Genomic DNA, 14,932 nt, shown 5'->3' with positions numbered 1-14,932 from the left:
CACATGCTCCCCAGCACAAGGCTATCACAGCATTGGGCTCTTCTTCCCCTCCCCTAGTGATGATGTTCAGTGTGAGAGCAGCTAACAGGTAGACAAGTGCAATGGCTTGGGATCGGGGAGAAAATGAGCTCAACAGGGAACCATGAATAAGTTGTTAAAGCTAAGTGGAAATGAGAAGCCGAGGGAATTTGGAGAGGCAGCTGAAGAAGGCGTTGGGGAGCACCGAGAAGATATGGGGTGAACTCAGTGAGAATACAGTTTCAGGAGAGCATTTGTCCAGTGGCAGCATTACAGCACCTTTTTGTACCCTGGATTTACTTCAGTGGGCAAAGAAGGGAGGGGTTACCGAAATGCTGGGGGAGCCAATGAACTAGGAGTGTTTTCTGGAAAAGTAATTTCCTGTCTCATAGGGCTGACAACAGCACCTGCTATACTTTCACAACGTTTTGTGTGAAAGCTAAGTTTTATTTGCCATACAGGAAAGGCTGGCCAGTAACTGCCCAGCACCCACAGGAGGTAGAGATTGGGTCAATTTTTACTTAACAGGACTGCGCCTTGCATTGGAAAGCTGAAGGAAAATAGATTCAAGGGTTGTGGCTTTTTTTGGTTTTCACTTGGCATTTTTGGAACCATAATTCAGCCCTACTGGATTAGGGCATGTTCTATCAAACTAAAAATCAAAAGCTGTCCTATGGGGAAAGTCTCACTGTTATAGCTGAAAGAGGTGACAGCCACATTACTGCCATCAAAAATAATTTATTAACTCTGTGCAAAATACTCTGATAGGCACCAAATCCCAGGGGCTTCCCGTTTCAATGCATCCTCTGTTCTCTGCAGTCTTCTCCGCGTACTGTTCGGCTCTCCACCTGTGAATAAAATGGATACCTTGAAAACTTCATCTATGTGGGGCCTGTAACATTACAAAAGAACGCTGGTTCCTGCATCGGTGCCAATCTTACAGAGCTGTATCAGGAGGCTGTCATCCTCAACTTATTCTCCGAGCTTGTAAATAAAAACATCTTTCCAGTTTCCACTTTAGACCAGGAAATCTGGGGAGAGTTGACAAGCAAGGTTCTGCACCATCAGCATAAACCACGCTGATGCTGGCTCTCTAACCCTTTCTTTCTTCCTCGCCCAGTTCCCCGGACTCCCGGGCAGGTCCCACACTGCACCTGAGATACAGCTCCTCTCTACCCAAGGTAAGAAACCAGCGACACTATTTTGGATACCAACCCAAATCCTTCTAAATTTTACCTCTCACCATCAGTTGTCATGTGACAGGTGTACCTGTGCTTTCATCTACATTGAAAGGCAATACTTCGTATTTTGAGGTAAGGGATCCTCAATCAACTTGGAGATATCTGCCAGGTGTGATTGCACAAAGGTCGTCTGCCTCACTGGCATCTCTCTGATGAACTCGGAGGAAAGGTGGCTCTCCATCCAGCAGCACCCGCCATCAGGCTGGGGAGAGCACAGACACCCTCCCACGCGCACAGGCCCAGCTCCCTCGCCCCGCAGCGTCAGTCTGACCCCGCCGGATCCGTTCGGGAGACGGGCTCACGATCGGCCGGGAGCTGCTTTTGCCACACACTTCCAAGTGGGGGTTTGCTTGGATCATTTATTTCTCTTGTGCACATTAAGAAACCACCATTAGGTGTTGGTGGGAGGCGCCACTCAGCCTGAAGCCCAGCCCGTCCGCGGCGGCTCCGCGCACACCGCACCCGCCCGGCTGCCAGAGCTCGCCAGGAGCCACCTCCGGCCCGAGGTCCGCGTCGCCTGGGATCCCCGACGCGGTCTCCCGCTTCACCTCCCCAAGCGTGACCCGGCAGCGGCTCCGGGGACTGATTTCGATTCCTCTGCGGCTTGTGGGGTTTCCTCTGCGGCGGGTCCTACAGCACCCGCCGCGGACGCCCCGTGCGCCCCCGGCCCCGGGCTCGCGGCGGCGACGGCGCAGCTCGCTGGAGTTTGACTCTCGGGCGGCGGCGGCGGCGCGGAGTCGCAGGCGGCGGGAGAGAGGCGAGCCCGGCCGCTCGCCCTCCGCGCTGCGCTCGGATTGGTCTCTCCCAGAGAGTGCTGGCCGAGGGTTGGCTGCGGGCCGGCTGAAGAACAGGTGCACCTTGCCGCCCGGGCTCGCGGAGCAGCCGCCGAAGAACGCGGCGCGCGGGGCCGGGCGAACGGCGGCGGCGGCGGCCAGGTCTGCCCCCTGTGTCGGAATGCGGCTCTCCGGCGCCCGGTATCCCGCGGCCAGCCGGCTCGGCCCTTGAACGCGGCTCGAGGCCCAGCGGCGGCGCGGGCGGGCGCCAGGGGGAGCGGGCCGGGCGCGGCGCCCCGAGGATGCCGGCGCGGCTGGAGCGCTTGCAGGCGGCGGGCAGCGGCGGCAGCGGCAGTGGCAGCAGCAGTAGCGGCAGCGGCGGCAGCAGCAGTAGCAACAGCAGCACCAGCAGCAGCAGCAGGCGCGGGGCCCCGGCGCGCAGGAGGCCGCTTGGCGGGCTGCAGACGCGCCCAGCCGCTCCCTGACCGGCCGGCGGCGCCGGGGGCCCGTCTCGCCCCTCTTCCGCGCTCCTCGCCGCCCCCTCCCCGGCCCGCGTCCCCTCCCCCGCTCCTCTCCTCCCCGCCCGCCGCCCGCCTCTCGGGGGGAGGGGCGTGGGGGCAGGGAGCCGATTTGCATGCGGCCGCCGCGGCCGCTGCCTGCGCCCGAACCCGCCGCCGCCGCCGCCGGAGCCCGCGCCCGCGCCCGGCCCGCGCGGCCCCATGCCTCTGGCGCGGCCCTCGGGGGGGCGAAGGTGAAGACCGGCTCCTAGGATGAGTGAAGGTGCGGCCGCTGCCTCGCCACCTGGAGCCGCTTCGGCAGCCGCCGCCTCGGCCGAGGAGGGCACCGCGGCGGCTGCGGCGGCGGCAGCGGCGGGCGGGGGCCCGGACGGCGGCGGCGAAGGGGCGGCCGAGCCCCCCCGGGAGTTACGCTGTAGCGACTGCATCGTGTGGAACCGGCAGCAGACGTGGCTGTGCGTGGTGCCTCTGTTCATCGGCTTCATCGGCCTGGGGCTCAGCCTCATGCTCCTCAAATGGATCGTGGTGGGCTCCGTCAAGGAATACGTGCCCACCGACCTGGTGGACTCCAAGGGGATGGGCCAGGACCCCTTCTTCCTCTCCAAGCCCAGCTCCTTCCCCAAGGCCATGGAGACCACCACCACGACCACTTCTACTGCGTCCCCCGCTACCCCCTCCGCCGGCGGTGCCGCCTCTTCCAGGACGCCCAACAGGATTAGCACCCGCCTGACGACCATCACGCGGGCGCCCACTCGCTTTCCCGGGCACCGGGTGCCCATCCGGGCCAGCCCGCGCTCCACCACCGCACGGAACACTGCGGCCCCCCCGACGGTCCTATCCACCACAGCCCCCTTCTTCAGTAGCAGCACGCCGGGCTCCCGACCCCCGGTGCCAGGAACACCCAGTACCCAGGCAATGCCCTCCTGGCCCACTGCGGCATACGCTACCTCCTCCTACCTTCATGATTCTACTCCGTCCTGGACCCTGTCACCCTTTCAGGATGCTGCCACCACCTCTTCCTCCTCCTCGTCTTCCTCCTCCTCTACTACCACCACGCCAGAAACTAGCACCAGCCCCAAATTTCGTAAGTATACACCGGGTCTGAACTCTGATTTACTACTGAGTTTCCGTTTTGCCCTCCTGCTGTCTTTTCCCCTCCGCCGCCTGTCTTCTAGCACCCTCCACCCCTCACCCCATTCCAGGTTTGGAGCACTGAATGAGATAGTTAAACTGGCCGCAAGGGAGGAAAAAGGTGCGGGTCTGTCAGGGTCCGTGTGCGGGGTGGGGGCGGGGGGCGGTAGCAAGCGGAGGGAGATTGTCAAGCTCCACCCGGCCTACTTCAGTGGGTCCCAAACGTGAACAGATCTCCTAACTCCCTTCAAAGGGTTAACGCGAGCGCGATCTCTGCTCACTGCAGACCTGCTGGCGAGCTCCGGGATCCGGCTCCTATTGAGAGCTGGGGAGGGAGGGAGGGCCTTCCCAAAAGCACTGAGCCCTTTCCCCGCCGGTGGGAAGGAGTGAAAGAAAAGCACATGCAAATTGACCGATGATAAACCACAAAGGGAAGTTCTGTCCATGTGGGGGTGTGTGTGGGGGTGTGTGTGTGGGGGGTGATTTGATGGAAATGTTGGTAGAATGAAGCTGTAGACTTAGAGCAGCCCTGACCCGGGCAGGGACCAGGAAGGGTTAATTAGAAGCCATTGGGGGAGGTAGGGCAAGGAGGCGATCCTTGGCTAAGGGCTAAATGGATCCCCTCCCGCCCCCCAGCCTGCCCAGGGCCCTTCCGGGGTGTAGAGATTGATTCTGTGGCTCCCAGAGTGAGTTAAGTAGGGGGAAATAGGAAGGGAGCCTGCCGAGCTACCGCCTCTAGGGTCCTGACGGAGGAGGAGTTTTTTCAGCTCTGTCAAGCGTTTGCTTTTGTTCCTTTCCCAAAGGTGGGGTGTGAAACCTCATCTCCCCTCCCTCTGTGCCTGAAAAATATAAGGGGAATTGGACCGAGTTCTCTGCACTCAAGGGGGAGAACGTCCAACCCCTTTGAAACAGGTCACTCTGTGGATGTAGCCTCTTCAGCCTGGGCGCTCTTGCTGCCAGCACTGGCCAGTTTACCCCAAGAGTGATCGCTTCCTCTGTATTTGTATAGGACGTGTATATTTTCTGTATATCTTTACAAATGTTTTGTGTGACTAATTGACCTCCCACCCCACCCCCCACCTTGCTCTTATTCTAAGGAAATGTTGGGAAGCTTCTCAAAATGACTATTGATCAGGATATGGGAAACAGTTTGCAACCTGTGAAGGTTATTTAGGACAAACCCCCAGCCTGCCAGTTCAAGTTCTGTGCAAGCCTGTTCTCCGAAAACTGTCTTTACATTGTATTTCTGTTTTGAGCTATTAACACCTGAAGAGGAAGAGAGGAGGTCTCATCATTGACTCTTCAGTAGGAATACCTGGCTTGCTTTCAGTCATCTGGCAATTTTTCATTTCTCTGACCTGTGGTCTTATTATCCTGGGTGTTGTTTAACCATTGAAACTTAAAAAAAAAAAAAGGATCTAGTGCATTTGTGGGTGAAGTCCAAGAGAGAAATTTCTTAATGCCCTGACTGATGTTTGGGGGGAAAAAATAAAGATAAATTGGGAGTCTGGGAGAAGAGGGAAGGAATCTGTCACAAACCAGAATGGCAGTCACACCGGTAACTTGCTGCTTCCCTCTCCTTTGGCTGAAGCAGTCATTTTTGTGAGCACATTTTCTCAGGAGGTATTTCGAGGCTTCTCTCAACACATGTAGCTTGAGTTTTGTGGAGGGTAGAGGATGTGCAAGTGTATGTATGGATATGTTCAGTGGTTTGAAAATATATATGTGTCTATCCTGAAGACCATAGATTTTTATTCTTCGACGCAATTGACATGAATAATGGAGTGTGGGTGTACTTCTCAACTGTATATATGTGTGTGTGTATATGTGGGGGGTCTTATACATGGGGGGATATTTCATGTTCTTTCTCAATTGATTTCTTGAGTTCCATTCCGGAGGTCTTTAAAGAAAAGCCCAAGGTAATTATTTCTACCTCTCCACGCTCCTTTTCTACATTCTGTAGAAGGGAATGGCAGCCTGTTTAATAAGTAATGATTATTGACAAGGCTCTCAGCCCCAAGGAAAAGGGGTGGGGGAGAATCTGTAAATGGTGTCAGTGTTCACTTAGACATATAAGCAGCATTTGTTTTATGTGTATCTGAGGTCCAGCTCTTGCTTTTTTTTAAACCTTCAACAAGGAGTTGAATTAAGGGATAAAACACAAGTATGCAAATCCAATCGAAACTGACCTGGTTCGCATATATCAACAAGGGAAATTTTAATGAAAGAAAAATTATGCAGTTTCCATAAAAGATGAATTTAAATAGTGAGGTTATATGGTAATTTAAAGAAAAGATAGTTTAATTTTTTTTTTGGGGTCCAAGATTGCAGGATGATTAACAAAAGGATATAAAGATTTCATTTGAGGGATTATTAGCACTGCTACTGTGGACTGAAGAATGGCCTGAATATCTTGCATTTTATTTTTCACTTGTTTGGATTATGTTACTGAAGTTCCCAGGAGAGCAATTCCCCTTTTTCCTAGTTCCTACCGTCAGACTTAAGTAGATTTTTTTTTGTTTTGTTTTCTTCTTTCTCTCTTTCTTTGTCTTTTTTCTTTTTCTTCTTCTTTTTTTAATGAAAGTCATGAATTATGTGGTAGCACCTGAGGACAGCTAAGGATGAGGCTCTGTTTTTTCAAGACTAAGTCACTAATTCCTTCATGGCCAGGGTCTTTGCTCTTGAATTGAACATCTCAGGGCTTACAGAATGAACGTCTTTGTGTTTGTCTAAGGTCAGTCAGAAGGTTCTTGTCTGTAAAGGCGGCACAGCTCGATGGAGGAAAAGAAGCTGGTTCACTCTTGAAGAAACACACTTGCTGATGGGTACTAGGCAAAACAAAAGCTATTTTTGTTATGCGGGAGGCTCAGTTTAGAAGACTCTTTCTAATTTTCTGTTGGATTAAAGACAAAGAAAGATGGAATTTAAAAGGCAGAAGGAGGGGAAGAGCTTGAAGTTGACTGTTCTCTTGTCCTCTTCCAATCTTTAGACCCTGAGCTGGACCAAAACTTTCTTCCACATTACCGGGATCTCTTGGGTTCCCAATTAGCTGCCCAAGACTTGCTTTAGCTTCAGATGTTTTAGAAGCAAATGTCTTGAACATATTGCCACCAGATTATTTCACCAAAGACCTCTTTGAGGCATCTTGCCTCTGAGAGTGTAGATTATTCACAGATTTTTCAAGAGAAAGGAAGATTTACTATAGACAGGAGAGTGATTTTGACCAGTTTACAAAGAGCCTTTTACAGCACATTGAATTGTATTTTCAGACTTGAAACTTACATGTAGGGTGTTGACAGTGCCAGTCTGAATTGTTACTTAGCCAGAAGCCCTGTTTTAACAGTTCAAAGTTCAGACTCATTGGCTAAATTCAGAAACTGAAGACAAGAGAAAGAGCCACTTTCAATTGGTTAGTTTTAGGGCCCTATTTGGAAAGTATATATTTAATTATAGTAAGTAAGATCACAAATCTCAAATAGTGTATTTAGTGAAGAGGTAAATCGAATGTATCATTGATGTATAAACATGGTATGGGGGTGATTTTATTATAACCAAGGCTATTTAATTAAAACTTGACCTAGTCATACCCGTTGTGATTTTGAAGACAGCGTTTGATAACACTGAGTATATTCTTTTCTTTTTTTAAATTTTATTTTAATTAAATCCAATTAATTAACATACAGCATATTATTAGTTTCGGAGGTAGAGTTCAGTGATTCATCAGTTGCACATAACACCCAGTGCTCATCACATCCCATGCCCTCCTTAATGCCCATTACCCTGTTACCCCATCCTCCCACCCAGCACTGAGTGTTTTCCTGTGTTCTTTTCAAAAGATTTCAGTCTTTCAGTAAGAGTACTCTTAGTTGTTTTATAGCACCTTAAATATAATTTGTTTAAATAAAGTTACTTCTCTATATTGTCCTCTCTTTACATGAATCGCAGCCTTCAAAGGAATTCTAGCATAGCAGGTACCAACCCCACCAAAGTGAGAGGATTCAGGGCTCGAGGTCAATAGTTCTCATGAAATCAACTGAAAGCTTTTTAATGAGCACATGTTACACCCTGAGTATGTTTTGATTTCCTTGGCCTTAATACAGGATTGTGAGACTTTTCTGCTTCAATCAATTATACTGTGTGTTTTGCTCTTTAGACACTTACGTCGTACTTCATCCTCACACACACACACACAAACCAAAGGGCAGGGGCAGGTGTGGGCGTAGAACTGGCAAGGCTCTTCCTAGAGCCATTTTTAGTTTGGTCTTGGTGCATGAAGACAGTGTAAGTCCCCCCCCCCCCCCTTCCCGTGACTGAGATAAGGGATTGGCAATACTGTTGCTAATTGAGATGACCTTTTGCAGGTTGATTTGTGAATCCAGCCACCTATTGTATTTGTGCTTCTATTTCCTGGATAGCCTTTTTAAACACAGTGTTGATCCATTCACCAGTCAGAAGGGGAAAAAAACCCAAACCCAACAAACAGACAGTAGAAGCTGGTTTGTGGGAACTTCTGTTCCTTTTCTAAGTCCAGACTGGGCCATGAGCAAGAGTGCAGGTGCAGTGTGACTCAGTGGCAGCTCAGGAGGTCTGCGGTGCAGGGGAGCAAGCTCTCTCTTCCCTTGGGAATGCTCCCCCAGCTCTTCTCTGCACAGCACAATGAGAAGAAGGTTGATTTCCAGCTTGCTTCTTTTGTAGAAATTCTTTCCTCATAACCTCTCATATCCAGTGCCAAGCATATCTCGATATTCTATCTGGGATGTTGAAAATGGAACATGAAAGTTGGCGCTGAAATATATAAGAGCAAGGGAAGAGCCATAAATCTAAGTCTGTAAAAGGCATTTGAATTACTTGTGAATAGAACTGAAATTCATTTTTTTCCCCCTTTGAATCTGTTTTTATCCTCAGACTTTTGTGTTGGGCGAAGCAGAACTGTACTGGGTTGACAAATACCACTGAGACATTTGGAGATCCTAGACATTTTTCTTGTCTACACCTAGAAAAGGGTTTCCTCCAGAGCCATATACATATTGAAAGGGGTGGGGGAACAGACTCAGTTTACAGCTTTCTAATATCAGGATGAAAACGTACCTAAATAGGTGTTTTCCATTTGGGCAATTATTCATGAACGTCTTAGGAAAGATACTTAGTTTGATTTTCCATCTTTACCACTGTTTCATTGGGACGTCTTGTATTCCTGTTGAATAGTGGCTCTTGTGGCTATTCCTTATAGACTTTTGATTTTTTTTTTAACCTTTCTTAGTTTATAGTGTAAGCAGTAGTCTTTCAGATTTTTCCTAGATAGTCTTAACATCTCCTTGTCATTTCAAGTTGTTATAAAAGTCAACCCTTTTGGTAAGACGATGTTAGACTACATTGATGTAGAAAGTTGAGAAAACAGATCCTACCCATTTGTGCAATTGAGTTATTAAACTGTCTTGGTGCTTTATTTTTTATATGAAAAAAAATTTTAAGGATTCCGAAAACTTGGCCAAAGCCTAGTGGCCATGTATTCTCCCACCTAGGTGGGCATAAAAATTTTGATAGGATTTATTGTGTGATTCCACAAAACAGTACTACATCTGAACGTAAGCTATTATGTCTTTTCATATAGTTGTGTTGTCTTCATAATACATGTCATGTTTCACTATTTTAATTCATTTTAATGAATATTTATTAAACATCAGTTTGGGGCATTGCAATGCTGGTAGTTAATTGGTTAGGTTAAGAAGTCTATAAAAGTAATAGTTTACAAAGCAGACAATTAAAATAAAGCTTTCTCCCATATCTCGATATGGGGCCAAGGCTTTTTCTTCAGTATGTGTCTATAACTTGGGCTTAGCATGTTTTTCTTTTCCTTGCTTTTCTTTTCTTTTTTCATAAACCATACCTCTAAATACGTCTTTCGTCCTTAAAGACCCTGGTGAAGGAATCTGAACCAGATTCTTCATAGATACTGTACTATGTCCCCTGCCCTAGTATCTTTTATCGTTTTCTTGCACATATAATTCAAAGTAATTTTATTTTATTTTTTTGTCACCATTTGGAGTGTCTTCAAAGCATTCAACTATGTTTTAATAGAAACTACAATTATCTTTCATTTCCACAATCACATATCAGTGGCGTACATCAAATTTAACTAAATTACATAATTACAGTAAGAGCACCGGGCATACACAAGTTTGTTACCCTGGCTGAGTGTTGGTAAGCACACCACTCAAAAGTTGGTCACAGTGGTGTGGGTGCTTCTTTGAGCTTGGCCTGGTGGCTGTGACATTGTCACATCCTTTGGGCCTGACAGTGTTCATCACTCTGGAGGGGAGGTGACAGTCAGCTGGCTTAGTGGAGCCAGGTTAAGAAAGTGACTCTTTTAGTAGTCAGTTATGACTACTTTTCGGGATTTTTGTGGGAGGGTGACGAAGATTTGCATTAAAAACAAAACAAAACAAAAAAACCCCAAAAAGACTCTCCTAAAACCTGTAGCCTTAAATCCTGTGATAACTGTGCAGCCTCAAAGAACCATTTTAATCTCTCTGAACTGTAACGTCCTCCTCTGGGATAATGAGGGTCATGGTAATTACCTGCCTCGTATACCGCTCGTACAAGAGCTGGTAAGCTGCAAACACACTTTACTGTTTTTGTGTCAAGAGAAATGGGAAGTGGATAGACTAGGTATTTTCCTCCAAGAGCACATCAGGCTGTTGAATTCAGTTGAAATATGGGAGCTAGTTTGCTACCTAGCTTGAGGGATCTTTTATCACAATGAGAGATTATTGTTCTTGTATGCCCTTGGATCTTTCCCGTGCTCCTCTCGGATACGCTGGCACACACAGTGGAATATGGTGTGGAAATCTACCTCAAATCACCTTGGAAATTTAGTCCGCTCCACAAACTGGGGCCTACCATTTCTCATCCTTTGCTTGGCCCACACTTTTTTAAAGCTTATCTTGGACATACATTTATCAAAGAGAGGAACCGAAGTTTTGGGGAAAAATGAGTGAGATCGTTGAATGATCTGGAAACCTGAAATCTACAGAAATCTTCAGATTCTTGATGAACGAAACAATGCCCTATGCTTTGCTTTCGTTCCATTCCCACACTGTCTTACTGTCATTGACTATTTGGAGTTTGGAGAGAACTTTAGTAACAGTAGGCAGTCTCTGCATTGCATTCTGTTCCCCTCTTTATTTAGAAGTTACTGTGATTTAGGTCCCAGAAGATTGATAAGTGGCTCGTATCCATCAAATAGCTCTTTTAGATGGATACCTTTGCACGTTGGGGAACTTCCCATTAGCATTTTGAAAACATCTTGGCCTGTGTTTGTTGGAAGCCTAATCCTGATTTATATTTCAAAGTATTACTTTTTTGTTATAAGCCTTTAGTTTTCAAGATAGGTTGGTGATTGGGGCGCCTGGGTGGCTCAATCGTTAAGCGTCTGCCTTAGGTTCAGGGCGTGATCCTGGAGTCCTGGGATCAAGCCCCACATCAGGCTCCTCCGCTGGGAGCCTGCTTCTTCCTGTCCCACTCCCCCTGCTTGTGTTCTCTCTCTCGCTGGCTGTCTCTCTCTCTGTCAAATAAATAAATAAAATCTTTATTAAAAAAAAAAGATAGGTTGGTGATTGTACATAAGTCCTAGATTGCCATTCCCAGGCAAAAAAGAGACGAGTCAGAAATAAGCCTGCAGACTGAATTGAGAATTAAATTTAATAATAGAAGTTTAGGAGCTTCCAATGATAAGATTTTTCTCTTTGAGGCCTTTTCTTAGAAGTGATAGTGTGTATCATGGCTGCAATATAGGTTGTAAGAGCATTAGGAAACAAAAAGACCGTCTGGACCTATGCAACTACTTTAGCATGAGTACATTATAGCCAGGGCTATGAGAATAGAATTTTTATGCTAAATATTTGATAGGAATTCCTGAACATAGAGCCTGCCTCTTAAGATACCCTTCCCGTGACGACGTGTGATCCTAGTCATGATCTTCCCGTGAATTGCCAGGGAGTTAGAACTTAGTACTAAGAGAAAAATCACACTGTCATCATCATTTTAGGATCAGACTCTGTTGATGTCTGTGCCATGAGTGCTACTTTTAGAAATGTGGGAGAATTCTTCACAGAATCTCAGTCTTGGAATGGGTTTGAGAATTTAGGTAATAACAGTGAGAGCTGCCGCTTGTCGGGTTTTACTGTGTGCCGGGAGGGCCAGCACTTTATGTATTTATTGCCTTATTTATTGTCTTATTGATTGATTGAAACAAGGACTCAAAGACCATCATCGAGGCCAGTAGCCCAGGTATGATGATCTCAGTCATGCGGCTAATCGAGGTCGGCTTAGAATGGTTCTATAATTTGCCAAGGACATGCTAAACGGCATAGTTTGAAGGATCAGGAAGGTTGAAAGATCATTTTCCAGGTAATCTCTCCCCACCCCAGATCCTAATCCATTGATAAGAGTGTGGCCATATCTTTGTACATGGCCTCTTTCAATCCCATTAGCTCAGGGACAGTGGCATTTGCTGTCATAAACTCCATAAATGGCACATCTGCCTTGTACCTGTTTTTTGCTCTGGTAAAGGGAGCCTTTTAAACCAGAGAAATTGTCCTGGTTTTCAGGCCAAGGAGAAATTTAGGTGATGTTTCAACAAAAGAGAAAGAATGTGTTCTTTAAACTGGTATTCCTTGATCTGCTAACTCTGTTTTCTCCAGTGGCTGCTTGTAGGTGGTTCAGTAGACCAATGACAGAGGACAGTTAGAGACTGTCTCTCTGCTCCCTAAAATCCAGCCAGAATTGTCTTCTTTGCCCATTCCAAACTTGCTTTTGATTACAGTCGTTACTGCATCGTATGCTGAGATTGACCAATGGAAATGTATCAGGGAGTATTTGGAATCATAACCGTGGAGTCCTACAGACACCCAAATACCAACCCGACCAAATAAAGGTTGGGTGTTGCACCATATGCAGTGTCTCCTGCAGAGCATCTGAATTCCCACTTGGAACCATACTACAAGGTCCCCACCACTGACTAGCCAATAATCCTAAGAAGAGTAACATTGGTGAGACCCTGCTAGTCTGCCAGGAATACCCCACATTGGTCTCAGTCATTGCTTACTTCTTTGACATTTATGTCTAGTAAGGGTCCCTAAGGAAAAAAAAAAAAATTCTGTTGGTCAAAGTCAAAGATGATTGGGATTTCTACTTCTGCGAACTCATGAAAAGAGAATGGGAATCAGTCAAACGCAAGATTGGGTTTATTACAGTCTTTGAGTAGCCATGCAGAGGGATAGGAGCACTGTAATATCAGGAAGCCTGTCTCGTCAAAATCCCCGTAAGACTGTGAGTGAATCACATAGACTAAGAATGACAGCTGTACTCATCGAGGAGAGGGGAAGGGGGACTGCTTACCCAAATTTATTGTTAAACAAAAGTTTTTGTTGGCATGATGGCAAGATCTAGACTCCAGAGATAAAAAGTGATAATGGGGTGCAGAAATGTTTATATTAAACACTATCTTCACCTAATTCTGTTTAACTGACTTTTCAGTATGAGACTGTTTCTGGATTAAAAAACTGACAAATGTCCCCGCTGCGCGTGGGGACAGGGGTCCAGTTCAAAGAGCCCTTAGTCCCGGGAAACGGGGCGTGGCCAGAAAGGGGGCCGCCCCCCTCGCCCATCACATGGTGCGCGTTCATGAGGAACCTGGTACTAAACCATTTGTAGATGACCTGCTTCTGGGTGGGGGATTTGGTAGGTAGAAGAGCAGCTCCCTCGCTGGGATCTATTGAAAGTCAGCCCTCCAAGCAAGGGTTTGTAAAAGATCAAAACAAAACAAAAACAAATTAAAAAATAAAAGAATGAAAAACTGACAAATGCCCCTTCATGCTGAATAGCTCCAGTTGCTCTAGGGTTTCAGCCTTCACCAAAGGAGAGGTGTGTTTACCAAGTATTAGTTGTATCTAAATCTATTTATGCCTGTTGTTGTTACTGTAATTAGGTAATATATTCAAATAGGATGCAAACCAATGAATTAATTGTGGTTTCTATTAGAACTAAATTGATTACTTTGGATATACTCTATAAAGATAAATCACTTGAAAAAATGCTTGTTGAAGAAGTTGTGGGAAAGTTTAAGGGGGAGAATATTTATATATCCATGAGAAATCTGCCCTCGGACTGTTTTACCTGTGGCTTTGTCATTCCACAGTAAATAAGCTGAAACTGAAACATTGCAGTGTATATCTTGGGTGTGGTTTTTCACAAGGAAGGTAACAGAAATTTAGTCAGTGAAAAGCCTTGAATTCTACAGCCCAATATCTGCTAGGTGAATGTGCATTTATGTGCCTTAGGTTAAAATGAAATAAATAGTAAACAAAATGAATTTTACTTGGCCCATGTGATAGATTTACAAAGCTGCTAAATTGTGTGTTTAATAATTTTAAGTATACTGGAAAGTGTTTAGTGTATAATTTTGTAAAAGTTTGGGTAGAAAATTGTATAAAGTGCCAATTATATTAAGCTGTGCAGATTAGTAGATGAATTTAATATATATAGTAACTGTATTCAAAGGAAATAAACTAAATTGTTAATGGTGGTGATTTCTGGAATGTGGAATGGGAATGCTGTTTAATTTATTGTATTTTGCTGTATTTTCTGTTTTATTTAATGGTCACAATTATCTCTAGTTAGAAGTTATTAAATTTTTGAAAAAGCAGAGAATAAGCTCCATGAATCAGTTCCGTTATTAGTCTTGGTTCCGTGAAGTTTTTTTTTTTTTTTTTTTTCTTCAGTCCAAAATATTTGTGTCCTGATTGGTAGTGTCAGCATTAAAGTGTTGGCTGAGTTGGGTTCCTGCTGTGAAATGCAGATGTGTAGAAATATAAATGCATTTCATTTGCTCGTGGGAAATAATGCCTTATTGAAGGCAGAGTATCTTACCCTGGGCCTTTGATCATTAGCCTTGACCTTATAAGGATAAAGAAGATGGAAGTTTAATGAGTTACTTAATGGCTCTTCAGTTTGCAAATGTTGGGCAGTCTTTAGTAGTGTTGCTTGGGATGGACAGAGTCAGTAGGTGTCAATGAGTTGTGTGTATGATAACCAGTTATCTGGTCTATTTTAAGGATCACATGAAAGCAGAAGGTAAAGGCTAGTTTGAAGTGAGGGGTCCTAGAAGGGAAGGAAGGCGGAGGTCAAATGAGAACAGGTGGGATGACCAGTTCACTTTCTAGATACTGTCAGCCTCTCATAGAATCACCAGATA

At 46.1% G+C, this 14,932-nt stretch overlaps 1 protein-coding gene across 8 annotated transcripts in view; it reads left to right on the top strand.

Annotated features, from left to right (window-relative positions):
* Window positions 1-2,802: 2,802 nt before the first annotated feature.
* NRG3 (neuregulin 3) overlaps window positions 2,803-14,932 on the top strand; it is a 1,004,506-nt gene continuing 992,376 nt past the window's right edge. For all 8 annotated transcript variants that reach the window (XM_087862978.1, XM_087862977.1, XM_087862976.1 and 5 more), the window contains exon 1: window positions 2,803-3,631. In XM_087862978.1, coding sequence (XP_087719104.1) covers window positions 2,803-3,631 — 829 coding nt within the window. The remainder of the gene's footprint in view (window positions 3,632-14,932) is intronic.

This window comes from Ursus americanus, chromosome 6 (genome assembly GCF_024610735.1).
Source record: "Ursus americanus isolate L20-20 chromosome 6, mUrsAme1.1.p, whole genome shotgun sequence".
NCBI classification, from domain to species: Eukaryota; Metazoa; Chordata; class Mammalia; order Carnivora; family Ursidae; genus Ursus; species Ursus americanus.
This window is presented reverse-complemented; position numbering and strand designations above follow the sequence as displayed.